General features: G+C 39.2%; 1 protein-coding gene across 3 annotated transcripts in view; it reads left to right on the forward strand.

The window, feature by feature from the left end:
• The first annotated feature begins 462 nt into the window (after positions 1-462).
• Positions 463-19,168, forward strand: part of patl1 (PAT1 homolog 1, processing body mRNA decay factor) — a 32,184-nt gene continuing 13,478 nt past the window's right edge. The window contains exons 1-6 of one of the 3 annotated variants that reach the window (XM_051703519.1): positions 463-504; positions 7,853-7,952; positions 8,121-8,509; positions 16,659-16,739; positions 16,825-17,025; positions 17,123-17,224. In XM_051703519.1, the coding sequence (XP_051559479.1) occupies positions 478-504; positions 7,853-7,952; positions 8,121-8,509; positions 16,659-16,739; positions 16,825-17,025; positions 17,123-17,224 (900 nt within the window). In that variant the 5' untranslated portion in view covers positions 463-477. Of the gene's footprint in view, positions 505-2,980; positions 3,119-3,627; positions 3,661-7,852; positions 7,953-8,120; positions 8,510-16,658; positions 16,740-16,824; positions 17,026-17,122; positions 17,225-19,168 lie in introns of those variants that run through there. The other 2 variants (XM_051703521.1, XM_051703520.1) reach the window with 2 other exon arrangements.

The raw sequence follows: 19,168 nt of genomic DNA on the forward strand, positions 1-19,168 counted from the left end.
CAAAAATTTTAGAAAAGGTTGTGTATAAACAGATGCATGAATTTGTATGCAAAACCAAATTGATTTATGATGTGCAGTCAGGTTTTAGGTAGTCTTATTCCACAGATACTTGTTTACTATATTTAACAGATCATATAAGGAAACAGATTGATGATGGAAAATTGTGTGGTATGGTTCTTTTGGACCTTCAAAATGCCTTTGATACAGTAAATCACTCAATACTTTTACATAAGTGAAGTGGGATGGGTTTTCTGAACACAGTGATTGCATGGTTGACTTCTTATCTCACTGGGAGGGCTGAAAATGTAGAAGTTGGAGGGATCCTTTCAGAGACAACACTTGAAAATAATGGAGTTCCCCAGGGAAGTGTACTCGGTCCTCTTTTGTTTTTGTTATATATAAATGATATGCAAGCTGCTTGTGATTGTAACTTGTTTTTATATGCTGATGATTCTGCACTATTGGTTTCAGGTAAGGATGCTTGTAAAATACAGGAGAAATGAGGTAAGGAACTCAGTAAGGTAAGAGACTGGCTCTCAGAAAACAAACTTTTACCACTTCTTAGTTATCTTGGTTGCGTTCTTGACAATAGCCTAAGTGGCGCTAGTATAGCCTTGAAAGTTCTAGGCAAGGTTAATGCCAGGATCAAATTTCTTGCTAGACATGTTGAATTTCTAGAAAGAGAATGCTTAAGATTACTTGCATCGTGTTTAGTGCAATGTTATTTTGACTATGCTTGTATTTCATGGATGTCTGATTTGTCTCGGATGTGGATGGGAAGGTTACAAGCATCTCAAAATAAATAAATTAGATTAGTTTTAGGGATTCAGCGTTTTACTCGTGTGGATGAAACCCATTTTAGACATCTTGGTTGGCTGCCAATTGAATGTAGAGCAGTTCACCTTAAACTTAATATGGTACATAGAATAATCAACAAAAGAGCTCCAGCTTATTTGAGTACTTATTTTTCATGGATAAGTGAAAAACATTGTTACAATACCAGGCAGAGTATTATGGATCTTACTTTGTCGTTTTAAAACCACGTATGGCCAGAGGTCTTTTGAATACTCAGGAGCACAGGAGTGGAATAAGTAACCTATACATAATAAGTGTATAACAAATATAGTTGGTTTTAGTCTGAAAGTTAAAATACTTTCTTTTTTTTTTTCTAGTTAAATTGACTTACTGATGAATTATATTTTTTAATAATGAGTATATGTATAATTGTGATATTGTATTGTAGGTGTGGACATTGTATGTGAAGTAGTACTATCACTGCCGGTGTACCTGTCGCCAGGAATGTCATCTATATTATGTAATATCAAGGACCACAATGGAAATACTTTTTTTAACTTTATTGTGTTATCCTTGACAGTTTGGGTTGTGATTAATTTAACTTTTTATTGTCAAATAAATCAGATAAAAAATCTAAAAAAGACTGATGATGGTTAAAAAATCTAAATCAGTGAAAGTGGAAAATAATATTAATATATAATATTTTTATGGCAGTTTTTGACGTGGACATTTTTGTCCTCTAAGGCGCCTGCATCTGTACGGCCGTACGCACTGTGCGTACCATGAGTGCTCCGACTGCCCTGAGAAATATTTACTCTCAGAATATTTCATCAATCATGAAATGTGTATTTCTGTTGGCTGGTTAAAAGAACTAGCAATGCCCAAATGCTAGTTCTTGCCTTTTCAGTGAATTGGCCAAAAAGGCTTGCAAAACAGTCTGAATCGATTTGTGATTCAGTACAGTTCGTTCAGAGCGCTCTCTCACTGAATCATTTGGAGCGGTTTCTCACACAGTAAAACAGTATCGGGATATTTACGAATACACAGAACAAACAGCGCTCCATAGTGGAAATGTTCCAACAATCAGCTGAAACAAAAGTCTGTCTTTTTGAGAGGTAGCTTTGAGAAACTTGAGCTAGTGCTGTGTCATGTGAACAAGGGGCTGTTCAAACTGAACGTGTTTTTGCATCCGCTCGTGCTGTTTTTCAATCGTTTTCCATATAAACATTCGCTAGATAGATGTCTTTTGAAAACTGTGTCACATTTCACTGTGTTTTTAGCATCTCTCACGTGAGCGCTGCATTTTTAGATGCTGTGTCAAGTTAAAAGAACTTCAACTGATAAAAACACGTCTCGAGACACTGCGTTCTGCTCTATTCGTTGTGGTGCATTTTGCTTTTTTTAGCGTGAAAATGTGTCTGTCTGAAGGGTTACTGGAAGAAATGCTTTAGCCAACAGTTACATGAATGCTACTCATCCTCAAGAAAATAAAACAAATACTTATCTCAAAGTCACCAGAACTGAATGCTTTGGTGATGTTTTTTGGACACACACACACAAAAAAAAAAAAAAAATCCCACGGGGGAGCATGCCCCCGAACCCCCCTATATATAAGCTTTATTAGGCCGATTTCTATGCATACCCTCAGATTAAATCCTGCAGGCGCCCCTGCTCTAAGGTCCTGAGTATGTGTGTGTGTGTGTGTGTTTTCTTTTTTTAAATCTGACACTGCACAAAAAATAATAATGCATCAAAATCAATGTTGTTGCTAATCACTGACATATCCCAGACTGTGATAATCCCCCCCCCCCCCAAAAAAAATTCCTGTTTACCAAGAAATCCCCATAGCATTTAGAATATGGAAAATAATAATAATAATAAAAAATTGTTTTTGTTTTCATAAAAACAACAGTGGCATTATATAAACAAACTGGCATTTAAAGGGTTAAAATCCTGAAAATGAATGAATATTTGGTAGTTATGATCAGGAATGATGTTGGTTAAAAAAATTAACTCACTGAAAGTGAAAATAATATTAATATATAATATTATTATTGCAGTTTTTTTGACGCGGACATTTTTGTCCTATAAGGACCTCTGAGTAACTTTTCTAAATTGACGCACAAGGGTTAAATAAATCACATGTTCAATAAAACATACTATTATCATAAATGGTAAATGGAGACGGAAATGGGGCTCGACTGAACTCACGCCGCGTGTCATCTCATTAATCTCGCGCGTGAGGAATCTGGTGCGTGTCAAGCGCGCGCAACAGAATCGAGCGAGATCATTTTAAAAACACACACACATGTTCAGTTTTCAGGTAAATATTACCTTTCTTTAAACCGCTAGTGTTCAGTTCACTGTAGTACAAACTAAAGTAGTGCGGGAAGTGCCGTTTAAAAGGTGTACATTAGGTTTTTGAGGGTAATACAGAGCTTTGTTTTTCGTTATAACTGTTAGCAAGCTCAAATTGTTTGTTTAGGCCTGACCGTCAGTCTTTCAGCTGATGTTTATACCGAATAATGTTCAAATGCGTCATTTCCTGATGAAATCTCGGGTAACCAACAAATACCTGGTGTTTTTGGTTTAGCGTCGCCCAGATGTGAGATATTAAACCTTTGGCCTTGTTAGCATGTTAGCGAGGCCGTGCTAGCACGTCTAATACTAGAGCAATGCAAACCGATCAGTTTTATTTTCAGTTTTGCGTTATTATTTCATTTCGTCTCGTAAGAGTGGGGATATTTGCTGGCCAGAATGCGGTTACCGACATTTTTAGTTTATATGATCAATACTGGAAATGTGTTGTTAATACGTGACAATGTTTTTAGTAATCAGTGGAATTAAATGAATGAAATAAATCAGGTAAATACACTCATCTGCTGTATGTTGGTTCGGAGTGTGTGTACAAGCATCCCAATGAACCTCACTTTTCTATGACATGCACTGTCGGCCAAAAGTTTGGAATAATGTACAGATTTTGCTGTTTCGGAAGGAAATTGGTACTTTAATTCACCAAAGTGGCATTCAGCTGATCACAAAGTATAATCAGGACATTACTGATGTAAAAAACAGCACCATCACTATTTAAAAAAAGTCATTTTTGATCAAATCTAGACAGCAGCCATCACTCCAACACCTTATCCTTGAGTAATCATGCTAAATTGATCATTTGCTACTAGAAAATCACTTGCCATCATATCAAACACAGCTGAAAGATATTTCGTTCGTTAAACGAAGCTTAACATTGTCTTTGTGTTTGAGTTGCTGCTGTATGCAATAGACTGGCATGTCTTAAGGTCAATATTAGGTAAAAAAAAAAAAAAACAGCTTTCTCTAGAAACTTGTCAGTCAATCATTGTTTTGAGGAATGAAGCAGGGGTGGAAAGAGTATTGAAAAACAGTACTCGAGTAAAAGTACTGTTACTTCTTAAAAAAACTTAGTTTGAGTTGAGTAAAAGTACCTGTCCTAAAAACTACTCAAGTAAGAGTAAAAGAGTAGCTCATTTAAAAGTATTCATGAGTAGTGAGTATTAAGTACGGAGTTGCGACAGCTGTGCCCCTTTATAATAAAAACTATGCTGCAATTTGAAAATGTAGCACACATACCGAAATTTACATTCCCTTTTATGACTGTTTGCCAGAAAGAATAAAGAATATAGGTATTTTATAGGTGTTTGTGATTGACAACTTTTAAAATACATCACTTATCTATGATACTGTAAACACTACATGATTCTAATGGAAAAAATAAAAGGGCGACATGATTACAGAAATGAAAAGATGAAAATGTTATTTTCAATACAATGTTCCCCATTTTATATCATGATGTATGAAACAATTACATTAAAATCAGTGTAATCACATAAGTGTAATGTCTAAATTTCCCTTAATGCCGACAGAGAGAGTTACTGTTGTGCATAAAACATGTTCAGAACAATGCAAGGAATGCAAAAAAACACTAAAAAAGCAGGGTCACTTGGCGCATCATGTCTCGCACAATAGAGGCGGTGGTAGAGCAGTTGTTTGGTAGAGGGGCCACATCGGGTTTCAAAGAAATAATTCACACAAAAATGAAAATTCTCTCATCATTTAGTCACCCTTATGCCATCTCGAATGTGTATGACTTATTCTTCAGCAGAACACAAGTTAAGATATTTAGAAGAATATTTCAGCTCTTTTGGTCCATACAATGCAAGTGAATGGGTGCCAAAAGTTTGAAGCTCCAAAAATCACATAAGTCAGCATAAAAGTAGCTTAATCCATGTGACTCCAGTGGTTAAATCCATGTCTTCAGAAGAGATATGATAGGTTGGGTGAGAAACAGATCAATATTTAAGTCAATTTTTACTATAAATTCTCCTCCCTGCTCAGTCAATCTCCACTTAACTTTCACTTTCTTCTTTTGTTTTTGGTGATTCACATTCTTCATGCATATCGCCATTTACTGGGCAGGGAGAAGAATTTATAGCAAAAATGGACTTAAATATTGATCTTTTTCCTCACCCACACCTATCATATGACTTCTGAAGACATGAATTTAACCACTGGAGTCGTATGGATTACTTTTGTGCTGCATTTATGTGCTTTTTGGAGTGTCAACATCTTGGTATCACTTGTATTGCATGGACCTACAGAGCTGAAATATTCTTCTAAAAATCTTAATTTGTGTTCTGCTGAAGAAAGTAAGTCATGGACATCTGGGATGGCATGAGGGTGAGTAAATGATGAGAACATTTTCATGTTTGAGTGAACTATTTCTTTAAGTAGCACATGGGGGGCCACATTGTCCTCCTTTTGAGATACAGTGTTCCACATTTAGTTCTTGTATCTTTTAAGCCCAGCAATAGTTGTGTTCTCATTCTAATGCATGATGCACAATTTTCTGAAGTTTGTGACCGGTGGAATGTTCTGCCTGAAGTATTGCACTACAGATGTTGATACTTTTCTATCAGGCATTAGGAAAAACTTGATAAAGGCTAAGCATAATTATAAATACATTTATCATCTACTTTCCTGGTAATTTATTATACAAATTAATACATGCTCTACATCACAATATTATTTAAAAATATTATCATTAAAAATGTCACTGTTTTATTCTATTACATTTATACTTTTAAAGCTACTCAATTTATTCAGCCAAAAGTAGTGAGTGGTTTTCTTGTTTCCTTGTTATTGTTTGATTAATAGCCTTTATATGACATAGCCTACTAGACAGTGCGCAATTCAGTTACATATACACTTCAAGTACATTTTAATGCAAATGCGCTTTTTGTCCAACTGTTTACGTTCACTTTAGACCAAACCGACTGCGTTTACATTAATGCCTCACCAAGATGGGCATTGGCGGAATTATAAAGTGTATTTGACCATTTAGGCGCGTACTCGCATTAGCACACAAACATTAGCCGCCTGTCAATCAAACAGCATGCAGCTACAGACGCCTGGAAATAAAAAGTCAATATTTTTAATTTTACCTAGATCAACCAACCAGTGGTTGTCTCGCTGTCGCGAATGATGTAATGAACACCACTGGTCTAGATGTAGAACGTAGGCTAAGTATAGAAAATTACTCAAAAGTTATCATCGATATCGAGGACTTTTTTTGTTTTGTTTTTTTTGATAAACATCAAGATTGTTTTATCGCCCAGCCCTATTGATAGCATTGCCTTAATCTCTCACATCAACCCAATAATCTCAGTGATAGAAAGCTAAATTACAGGCTACATTATAGACAGAATCTAGTAAGCAGAAATATTAAATTTACCTTGATACAGTATGTTTCTTCAAATTAGAGGCAGGATTAATGCTGATATCTGGCTTGAGCAAGTTAAACTCACATGACACAGTCAAGCAATTGGCCTTTTTCACTGCGAAAATACCTTTCAGGTGCGGCCGTGGTGTTTAGGTGTTGAAAATGTGTTTGAGGCATCTTCCACATCCAGAACAGTTGGTGCCAGATCTACAGCTGCCATTCAAGTTTTTTTACTTGTGATTTGATTTGACGGGAGTCGCAAGACTCTCCCTAGCCAATCATGTTGATAGATAAAAATAAAATCAGAACAGGGAAGTAGCAATCACAGACGGTGGGAAAATAGCGCATTAAAAGTACAGTTACGGCACTTAAAATGTACAAAATTTTTAAACTACTTAAAGTACAATTCCTGGGAAAAACAACTTAATTACAGTAACTTGAGTATTTGTAATTCGTTACTTTACACCCCTGGAATGAAGTCTATACAATGCTTGAAATTGCCAAAAAAACTGAAGATTTCATACAAAGGTGTACACTACAGTCTTCAAAGACAAAGGACAACTGGCTCTAACAAGGACAGAAAGAGATGTGGAAGGCCAGATGTACAACTAAACAAGAGGATAAGTACATCAGAGTCTCTAGTTTGAGAAATAGACACCTCACATGTCCTCAGCTGACAGCTTCATTGAATTCTACCCGCTCAACACCAGTTTCATGTACAACAGTAAAGAGAAGACTCAGGGGTGCAGGCCTTATGGGAAGAATTGCAAAGAAAAAGCCACTTTTGAAACAGAAAAACAAAAAGAAAAGGTTAGAGTGGGCAAAGAAACACAGACATTAGACAACAGATAATTGGAAAAGAGTGTTATGGATCTTAACCCCATTGAGATTTTGTGGGATCAGCTAGACAGTAAGGTGCGTGAGAAGTGCCTGACAAGACAGTCACATCAATGACAAGTGCTACAGGAAGTGTGGGGTGAAATGTCACCTGAGTATCTGGACAAACTGACAGCTAGAATGCCAAGGATCTGCAAAGCTGTCATTGCTGCACGTCAACTCTGAAGTAGTTTAAAAAGTTCTGAACTTTTTTTTTTTTTTCAAATTGTAATAGTAATTGTTCACGTTATTAATGTCCTGACTATACATTGTGATCAGCTGAATGCCACTTTGGTGCATAAAAGTACCAACTTCTTTCCATAAGAGCAAAATCTGTACATTATTCCAAACTTTTGGCCGCCAGTGTATATTGCAAATTTACCCTTTTTTTGTGCAAATTATGTCTTCTGTGCTGTTTTGTAGTCCTTAAACGAGGACTGCACCCTGGAGGAGGAAGGGTTGGTAGAGGAAGAAGATGAAATTGACCAGTTCAACGATGACACTTTCGGTGCGGGGGCAATTGGTAAGATTGCAGAGGCGTTTCTATTCATAACCTGTGCTCATTAGCTAACATTACAAATGTATGTGCATTAAAATGTCTAAAATTTTAAGTCAGCTTTCTAGGTTTTAGAAAAGAGACCTAAACTATTGGATTATAACAACATCTCATTACAATAATCTTTATCCCTAGATGATGATTGGCAGGAGGAGCATGCCCGCCTCGCAGAACTTGACGAACTTGTGCGAGACGGCCCGGCAGAAGCCGGAGACACCACCTCCACCTCTGCTGACAGCACTGCCCACACTTCAGCCCTTCTACCACCTGCCTCTTCCTCCCGCCTTCACTCTGATATAGATGAGCAGGCGGGAGGTGACCTAGCAGAGTCGCTGACTCGCCTCATCCTGGGCTCGGATCCCGCCATTGCTGTAGTGGGCACTGCCAGCTCGGACAGATCTCACCTCCCTCTAATGCTGTCCAGCCAGACTCATCCATCTGCATTAGCTGGACAGTCTTCTCTACTGTTGAGCTACCAAAGACAGCAGAAGCTCCTGCACAGGGGGTCGGCTTCTCTCTCACAGGTTTGTTTGGCTCGTATTAAGGAGAAGTGTACAAACAAACCCCATTACCCAGCTGATATAATGCCAATAGTTACATGATATAGTCTAATACAGTTTAGTATAAAAAAAAAAGTATGTACAGTGGCAAGAAAAAGTATGCGAACACTTTGGAATTAGCTGGGTTTCTGCATTAATTGGTCATAAAATGTGATCTCATCTTCATCAAAGTCACAAGTATAGACAAACGATTATAATCTTTCATGTCTTTATTGAACACATCCCATTAAACATTCACAGTGTTGTGGAAAAATAAGTGAACCCCTTGTCTAATGATGTCAACAAAAGCTAATTAAAGTCAGAAGTTGGCAAACCTGGCATCCAGTTAATGAAACAAGATTGGAGGTGTGGGTTAGAACTACTTTGAATTATAAAAAGCACTCAAACATTTTGCGGTTGTTATTCACAAGAAGCATGTGCTGACGTGGAACATGCCTTGCAAAAATGAGATCTCAGAAGACCTACAATCAAGAATTTTTGCTTTGCATAAAGCTGGAAAGGGTTGCAAAGTTATCTCGAAGAGCTTAGATATTCACCTGTCCACAGTTAGACAAATTGGAGATGGTTTAGTACTGTGGCTACTCTTCCTAGAAGTGGCCGTCCAACCAGGATGACTCAAAGAATGCTCAATTAGGTAAAAAAAGAACCCTAGAGTGACAGCTTAAGACTTGAAGAAATCATTGGAACTGGAATTGGAACCCAGTCAGAGCCCAGACCTTAACCCAATAGAGATGCTGTTGAATGACCTCGAGAGCCGTTCACACCAGACATCCTAAGAAAATGGCTGAGCTGAAGCAATTCTGTAATGAAGAATGGTCCATAATTCCTTCTGAACATTGTGCAGGTCTAATCCTCAGCTACCGGAGAAATGCTTGGTTGAGGTTATTGCTGCCATCAACCAGTTATTAAATCCAAATGTTCACTGAGTTTTCCACAGCACTGTGACTGTTTAATGGGATGTGTTCAACAAAGACATGAAAGATTATAATTGTTTGTGTTGTTTAAGCACATTGTGCTTTTTCTATACTTGTGATTTTAATGAAGATCAGATTCAGAATGAGCTTTTTTGCCATGTATGCTTTCACACACAAGGAATTTGTCATGGTGACAGAAGCTTCCGGTGCTAAGAGAATACAAAAATTATACATATACAACATAGAAACATTTGAAATATACATATAAACATATATACGTAAACAATTAAATAAGATACAACAGATAAATATATAGAGGAAAATACATTAGGGCAATAATGTTGTTCAAATATGTTATATAACGATTGACAGTTATGTGTAAGGTGTAATGTATATTGCAGATATGAATGAATAGTTGAATATGAACATGATTGTTTTGCCACAGTGGAGAGTATTGGGGGCAGTTTTAACTGTTCATAAGGTGAATGGCCTAAGGGAAGAAACTGTTCTTGTGCCTGACTGTTCTGGTGCCTAGTGTTCTGTTGCACCGACAGTTCAAAAAGATAGTGTGCTGGGTGAATGGGGTCCAAAGTGATTTTTCCAGCCCTTTTCCTTTCTCTGGAGGTGTACGGTTCTTGGAGGGTGGGAAGGTGAGAACCAATAATCCGTTCAACATTCCAGACTATCCTTTGAAGTCTTCTGATATCTGACTTGGTAGCTGAACCATACCAGACAGTTATAGAAGTGCAGAGGACGGACTCAATGACCGCTGAGTACAACTGTATCAGCAGCGCCTGTGGCAGGTTGAACTTTCTCAGCTGTCGAAGGAAGTACAACCTCTGCTGGGCCTTTGTAGGTCTCCCACTTCAGGTCCTGTGAGATGGTAGTGCCCAGCAACCTGAATGACTCCACTGATGCCACAGTACTGTTTAGAATGGTGAGCGGGGTCGATGCTGGGGTGTTCCTCCTAAATTCCACTATCATCTCCACTGTTTTGAGCATGTTCAGCTCCAGGTTGTTTTGACTGCACCAGACAGCCAGCCGTTCAACCTCCCTACTGCAAGCAGACTCGTCATCATCTTGGATGAGACCGATGACAGTAGTGTCATCTGCAAACTTCAGGAGCTTGACAGAGTGGTCCTTGGCGGTGCAGTCATTTGTGTACAGGGAGAAGAGTAGTGGGGAGAGCACATATCCCTGGTGGGCACCAGTGCTGATTGTACATGTGCTGGAAGTGAATTTCCCCAGTCTCACTAACTGCTGCCTATCTGTCAGAATGCTGGTTATCCACTGACAGATAGAAGTGGGAACCGAGAGCTGGGTTAATTTATTCCATAGGAGAGCAGGAATTATGGTGTTGAAAGCCGAACTGAAGTCCACAAATAGGATCCTTGCATAAGTCCCTGGTTTGTCTAGATGTTGCAGTATTTAATGCAGTCCCATATTGACTGCATCATCCACCGACCTGTTTGCACGATAGGCAAAGTGCAGGGGATCCAGAAAGGGTCCAGTGACGTTCTTCAGGTGGGCCAACACCAGTCTCTCAAATGACTTCATGACCGCAGACATCAAGGCGACAGGTCTGTAGACATTAAGTCCTGCAATCTTGGGTTTCTTTGGGACAGGGATGATGGTAGAGCATTTGAAGCAGCTGGGAACTTCACAGTGCTCCAGTGATGTGTTGAAGATCTGTGTCAAGTTAGAGGCCTGCTGGTTAGCACAGGCTTTTAGACAAGTGGGTGAAACACCATCTGGGCCATGTGCTTTCCTTGTCTTCTGTTTCCGGAAGACCAGGCACACATCCTATTCACAGATCTTAAGTGCAGGTTGAGTAGCAGGAGGGGGGACGAGGGGGGTTGCAAGAGGTGTTGGTGTTTGTGTGAAGGTCAGAGCAGATGTGGTGTGTGAGACTGGGCTTTTCAAATCTACAGTAAAACACATTCAGGTCGTCAGCCAGTTGTTGATTCCCTAGAGCAGGGGTGTCAAACTCAGTTCCTGAGGGGCCGCAGCCCTGCAGAGTTTAGTTCCAGCCCTGCTCCAAAATGCCTCCTGAAGAACTTGATTAGCTGCTTCAGGTGTGTTTAATTAGGGTTGGAGCTAAACTCTGCTGGACTGTGGCCCTCCAGGAACCGAGTTTGACACCCTTGCCCTACAGTGTTTGAGGATGGTGTCTTATAGTTGATAATGTCTTTCAGATCACTCCACACTGATGCAGGGTCATTAGCTGAAAACTTGTTTTCCAGCTTTTTAGAGTAGCTTCTTTTAGCCGCTCTAATCTCCTTTTATAAGTGTGATTTTGGCCTGTTTATACATGATTTTATCCCCACTTCTGTAAGCATCCTCTGTGGCCTGACAAAGCTGCCGTCATCCCAGATGAGATCTAGGGATGCAAATTTTGGTAATTTTTTTTTTAACAAACACGAGTTTTAACCAGTTATTAACCAGTTAACCGATAAGCCATGAATCAAACCAAACAGACATGACAAAGCTGTATACTGGCTGAAACAAACTCGCATGACAGTTGTGCATATTTACCAATAGTTATTGCATCAGCATTTGAATGAACATGCTTATATTTCCTTCTTATATTTGGTAACAAACAAATTTTGAATGGATCGCTCGCACGCCAAATTATCCTGTGAGTTGATAACTTAAACAGTATAATGGAAGAATAAACAGTCTTCGCCTACCCAGAAACTATGCTGCTGGGTAATCCTAATCATTTATGTTTAGAAAAATCAACATATATTTACATGAGCAGAGGTCAGTATGGTACACAGCTGGTTGATGATAAACACGGTGACTGAAACCCGCTCCGAAAGCACTGATGTCCCGCTGCGCATCACACTCCTGTCTCCTGTGCAACTAGGGCTGTAAAAATATGCGCTTAGATGTCGAGGCTTGCAGATGTTTGTTTTTTTAAATGGTACCGCATTGTACTTGTGCTATTACTAAACTCCTGTTTGCATCGGAACATGTCGTCTTCACGGACGAAATGGTCCCATAGTGTGCCACATGCTTCATACACTGCCTGGCCAAAAAAAAGTTGCCGTTTGGATTTAAATAAGCAGATACTTAAGAGCCTATGATTGGGTCATTATTGCAGTGATGAATATGTTTCAGCTGGCAACAATTCTTTTAACCCAAACTGATGCCGTGTGTAGCTTCTCATTTCTTAAACAACCATGTTGGAAGACGTATCCTGTGGTTGTGTAAAAGATGTTACTGTGTTTCAGAAGGGCAAATTATTGGCCTGCATCAAGCAAAGGAAACAACAAAGGAGATTGCTGAAATCACTGGAATTGGGTTAAGATCTGTCCAACACATTATTAAAACCTGGAAGAATAGTGGTGAACCATCAGCTTCGCAGAAGAAATGTGGTCAGACATTTTTTTGAACAAATGTGATCGGAGATCACTAAAATGTTTTTTCACATTGTAAGAAATCTACAATATAACTCACGGCTATGTTTATTAGTGAAAGTAAAAGCATTTCCACATGCACAATGCAACAGGAACTTTTGAGTTCGAGGATTGGGACTAAACAGCTCTGTGGCCAAAAGAAAGCAACTTGTTTGTGAGGCTAATCGAAAAAACAACTTCAATTTGCTAGGGAGCATAAAGATTGGACTGTGGAGCAATGTAAAAAGGTCATGTGGTCTGAAGAGTCCAGATTTACCCTTTTCCAAAGCAATGGGTGTGTTAGGGTAAGAAGGGAACCACATGAAGCGACGCACCCGTCATGTATAGTGCCCACTGTACAAGCCTCTGGAGACAGTGTTATGATCTGGGGTTGCTTCATTTGGTCAGGTCTAGGCTCAGCAACGTTATGTGGCAATAAAATGAAATCAGCTGACGACCTGAATGTACTGAATGACCAGGTTATCCCATCAATCTATTTTTTTTTCTTCCCTGACGGCACGGGCATATTCCAGGGCGACAATGCCAAGATTCATTGGCATAAAATTGTGAAAGAGTGGTTCAGGGAGCATGAGGAATCATTTTCACACATGAATTGGCCACCACAGAGTCCTGACCTTAACCGTATTGAAAGTCTTTGGGATGTGCTGGAGAAAGCTTAACAGAGTGGTTCGACTCCCCCGCCATCAATACAAGATCTCGGCCAAAAATGTATGCAACTCTGGACGGAAATAAATGTTGTGACGTTGCATAAGTTTGTCGAAACAATGCCTCGACGAATGCATGCCATAAGCAAAGCTTAGGGCGGTCCAACTAAATATTAAAGAGTATGCAACTGGCCAGGCAGTGTATTTCCTTGTCTATCACAGTGGTTCTCAACCCTGTTCCTGGAGGCCTCCCAACACTGCACATTTTGTATATCTCCCTTTTCTGACACACCCAAATCAGCGCTGTGTCCGAAATCATTCACTCATTCACTATTTCCTATGTAGTCAATGGTAGTGAGTGCTCTGTATCAGCAAGGAGTGAATCACTGAAAGTGCGGAGGCCCTATTGTTCTTCAAAGGATTATTATTATTATGGCCCAAGCACTGAAAGTCAGAGGCCCTATTGTTGTTCTAAGGATTATTATTATTATTAGTGCCCAAGCACTGAAAGTGTGAAGGCCCTATTGTTCTTCTAAGGATTATTGTTATGGCTCAATATATATGGGACATATATAGTTCTCATAAAGTCGAACAACTTTCATAATCACAGTCATTAGCGCTGCCCAACAGGAAGTCGGCCATTTTGGATTGTTGGAAAATCGCAGGCTCTGAACTTTTATATACTGCTCCTAGGGGATTCATGTGACTGGCACCAAATTTGTGCAACATCATGCCAAGACATTGTAGATGCTAAATTGCGAATGGATTTTTGATATTTTGAATGGTGAAGCAATAAATTTATGGCGAAAATGGAAAACAGTCTTATATCTTTAGTGTGCATTGTGTGATTTTTTTTGATAAATTCAGCTGTATGTTTGGTAATGAGTGCTGATCACATTGATGTGGCTATAATGGGTCGTGGTCATAGCGCCACCAACTGGCAGCAGGAAGTATGGCATTTTTAACAGACTTTGAAATAGCCCTCTTGTTTTTACACAAATTGCTTCAACATTCTTTAGAATAATGTCAAGACACTGCTGATGTAAAATTGTCAAGGGATATTTGATATCTTAAATACTGTTGCCACGGCAATGCATTAATTGTTATTATTCCTTTCTTCCTATTTTGTTTTTGAGGCACTTTATATGCTTGAAATTTCATGAAATTTTGCACATTTTTCATTGGCCATTAGGTCTGGGCAAAAGTTCAGGCATGGGCATGTGTGGTTTGGGTGGGGGCTCTGTAGTGCCCCCTTTAAAATGGGTGTGTAAGACGGCCTCTGTAGCACCCCCATTTTCACCTACAGTCACCAAAATTGGTACATATTTAGTTCTCATCAAGCCGGACAACTTTCATAATTATAGTCATTAGGTCCGTCCAACAGAAAGTCAGCCATTTTGGAATTTTTGAATATTGCAGTCTCTGAACTTTTAAATACTCCTCCTAGGTGATCCTCCACATTTAGATAACATTATACCAAGACACTGAAGATGCTAAATTGCGAACAGATTTTGATATATCAAATGGTGTTGCAATGGCAAGGCATTAAATTAATGGCGAAAAATGGGAAACAGGAAATGTCTCGTATCTTCCGTGTGCAATGTGTGATTTAGATCAGAATTGAGATGTATGTTTAGTTTTGGGGCTAATCACATGGATTTGACTATTTTGGGTCATAGTCATAGCGCCACCACCTGGCAGCAGGAAGTGTGGCTCTTACAACAGACTTTAAAATAGCCACCAGGTGGAAATTGACCAGTTGTGCTTGGGCCCATCATTGCTACTTGCAGCTATATTAATACTTGTTATTCTTAAATAAGATGGTATATTAACACAATCCATTTTCATTCTGTTTGTCTGTTTGTTTTTTATAAATGTTAATAACGATTGAATTAAAACTACATACGTTTAATAAAATTAGTAATGCTTACATTATTGTATTTTTTTATTATGTTTTAGTATCTTTAAACTCCGATCCAACCTGGGTAGCGTTTCTGGGTGTAGAGATGAGAAAACCATGGGAACATAGCGGCCTCATGCGACCATAAAACAGCACTAAAGTTATCATAACCTACACCGAATATTTGAATCATCCACTAAATTGTCATTGACACTGTGTGCAGTCTCCTGAGTTACAATAATATCACCTCAGTAAATTATTTTGTGAAGAAATAATGATTTGGCTTAATGGCAAAATAAAACTCCACATCATAACATCTTCTATATAAATAAATTATGCATTTTAAAATGTATCTGTATGATTTTGGCTCACTATATTTTGTTATTTTAATCAAGTAATATTTTTCGAACAGTAAAACAATACAGTCAGCATGAAATAAAACATTGCAGGAATGAAGGAAGCTGTAAACTGGCATCTCTCGCTCGCTCGTGCTCTCTCTCTCTCTCCGGGCTTGTCAGTCCTCCCTGTGGTGGATTATGGGCAATAAACGGTCGTTGAGTGTACATCTGATGTTCACTCAAAATTAAAGTGCATTGTGGGTAAAAATGCCGGATGTAGAGAACGAGTGGTGGATAGGGGGCAATTTCGGACACAGCGCAGGTCTTGGAGTCTCCACTAATGAGCTGATGAGTTGAATCAGGTGTGTTTGAATAGGGAGCTATCCAAAATGTGTAATGTTGGGGGGCCTCAAGGAACAGGGTTGAGAACCACTTGTTTGTCAGACCGAGAGGAAGACAGTGGTTTACTTGTTAACAGCACCTTCCTGTGTACATAACATATGTACAAATCATGCCCTAATTGATTATCCCATCAAATTACCTTTCTGTTGTTTCTTTATTCAACCTATTGTTTATTTTTTAACCGATGGTATTAGTCGAACAAATTGTTAATACTGGTCAGTCGGTTAAACGTTTAAACCCCTAATGAGATCACATTTTGTGACCAATTAATGCAGAAAACCAGCTAATTCCAAAGGGTTCACATACTTTTTCTTGCCACTGTAGTCCCTATATAAAAGCATCCATTGTGCACTGTTTGCAAACCTCCAAAACTGAGTTTGTAGGTCTATGAAATTTCTTAACTGACATTGCATTAGATTTGTAATTGTGATATTTCTTTTGCTGCCTTAAACTTCTCTTTTATTCCTCCCTCTTTCCAATCTACGTTTCATAGATAAACTCTCACAGTATTTGGGAGAATAATATGGGCTTCAGTCCTGTTAGTGTTAACTCTGGACTGGTCAATCAAACAGAGGTAAAAACATTTTTTTTTTTAGATTGTTGTGTAAGGATTATTGTCTTTCTGTACTTGGTACCTAAACTCTTGTGTTACTTCTCAGGACAGTCCACTTCTGTCCATTATCAAAGAGGTTGGGCTTCCAAAGCGGCCTCCTGCACTCGGCAGAGAGGAGGGACAGGATTTCTCCGAAAGGGTTCCGCCACCTCGATCCAGCTCACCTGTGATTGGAAGTCCACCTGTAAGGGCTGTGCCTATTGGAACCCCACCAAAACAACCCATGAGTCAAGTCTTCAATCATCAGGTTAGAGAATTGTCACGCTTGTTTCCTTCAATTCATATCACTTTTGAATTGAGATGATTAATTGGCTGTATGTTGTACTCTCTCTGTGTCTTCTAAGAACAATCACCCTTCAGCAGTTCACGTGAGAGCGTCAGTGCCGCTGCGCTACCCTCCTCCCTTCCCCGAGCGTCTGTCCCCTAACAATCTCCTAAGCATCGCTGTGAGTGCACCTTCAGACTTCCTGACTGTTTTCTTGATCTTTCAAAGCTTCTCAGTAGAACGTCAGGTTCTGGAAAAATAGTAAAAATCCCATGAATTTTTATCTTAGGGTAATTGAGTGTTAAGGATAGCTTATAAATATTTAACCTCCTGAGACCCCAGTGTCACTGCTGTGTGCATTTTCCATTTCCCTTTTTGATTTTGTAACTCGTATCACCTAATAAACATGCAAAAAAAAAAAACAATTCTAGAGCAAATAGTTTTCCTAAAACTTGATAGCAACATATGTGGACAGCTGGACTAAGTTGTGAAATTTTAAATAATATCAAACTATAGAAAGTCATACCTTTTTAATCAAATTGTTTGTTTCCAGGAGTGTTGGTTATTCATGTTTTTGAGACTTTACAGACATTACATCAGAAATTAGCAAAAATAATTCTGATTCAAAGTAATGTCCAGCATCATCCAATCACTGACAACCATGTTAAAATAAAATTATACATTGTAAATCCTGAATCTATGTACTGATTAACATTGTCCCATGTCTGCCAAACATGTTGAGTGATCCAAACATCATCTGCAGCCTGAAACTGAACTTTTGATAGGAAGTTTGGATTGAATGCACTTAGCTGCGTAGAGAGCTAGAGGATGCTCCCCTGCTCCCCATTTAGTGAATGACTTAACCTCCAGTGTGCTGTCTGTCTACACTGGTCTCAGAACAGTTCAGAATACATCTTCCTAACTCCATGTAAAGCCTCTGAAAGCAACATTTTTCAACTTTTGGATGAACCCGTTGATTCTCAATGTGATAATGCACAGTAAATATAGGATTTCTAAGGAAAAATGTGCTAAAGTGTACATAAGTGTACATTGTGTTTAGCAGCGTGGCGTTTCACCATAAATGGCTCAGATTTTACAAGTGGCATATTGGATAATCTAGAGACCAGAGAAAACTAGAAACTATAGATCTTTTGACTCAATATAAAAACGTAATTATTTTTCTAACCAGATGTAGTTTGGTTGGCGTTTATCCCAAAGACAATCTCCGCTGTGATCGGCGCCATGTTGTTTTGTCACATGACCTCGAAAGTTTAACCTTTTAGTGACAGCACTAAAGAGTCTTTTGAACTGAGATCAGTCGGTCTCAATGAATTTAAGTATTAGTGAAGCCAAAATGTGTGTGTATGTAGGGTTGCATGAGGTTGTTAATTGATTGTATATGCTTCGGTAGAAGTCATCAAATGTCATTTTTTTAAAAATCATGCTTCTTTTTTTTTTTTGGGATTTTTCCCCTTTTTCTCCCAATTTGGAATGCCCAATTCCCAATGCGCTCTAAGTCCTCGTGGTCGCATAGTGATTCGCCTCAGTCCGGGTGGCGGAGGACGAATCCCGGTTGCCTCCGCGTCTGAGACAGTCAACCCGCGCATCTTATCACGTGGCTTGTTGAGCGCGTTGCCACGGAGACATAGCGCGTGTGGACCACGCTCAATTCACCATGCGCCCCACCGAGAACAAACCACATTATAGCGACCACGAGGAGGTTACCCCATGTGACTCTACCCTCCCTAGCAACCGGGCCAATTTGGTTGCTTAGGAGACCTGGCTGGAGTCACTCAGCACGCCCTGGGATTCGAACTAGCGAACTAGCGAACTCCAGGGGTTGTAGCCAGCGTATTTTACCACTGAGCTACCCAGGCCCCCTTAAATCATGCTTTTTAAAGAAATTTGTGCTGAATAACTACACTACCTGCGAATTGTGATGCAAAAGATCCTCCAATAAGACATTATTGCAGCAAACAAAGAGAGCCAAATGAGCTCTGCAGCGCTGTCAACTCCCGTGACATACTGTGAATGTTGTAATTGAATCCGTCTCCAAACACTCTCAAACTTCATGCCCTTGCTGGCTGGTTTGGTTCATGTCTTAGAACTCTTATATGGAGGATTT

This window comes from Myxocyprinus asiaticus, chromosome 7 (genome assembly GCF_019703515.2).
Source record: "Myxocyprinus asiaticus isolate MX2 ecotype Aquarium Trade chromosome 7, UBuf_Myxa_2, whole genome shotgun sequence".
NCBI lineage: Eukaryota > Metazoa > Chordata > Actinopteri > Cypriniformes > Catostomidae > Myxocyprinus > Myxocyprinus asiaticus.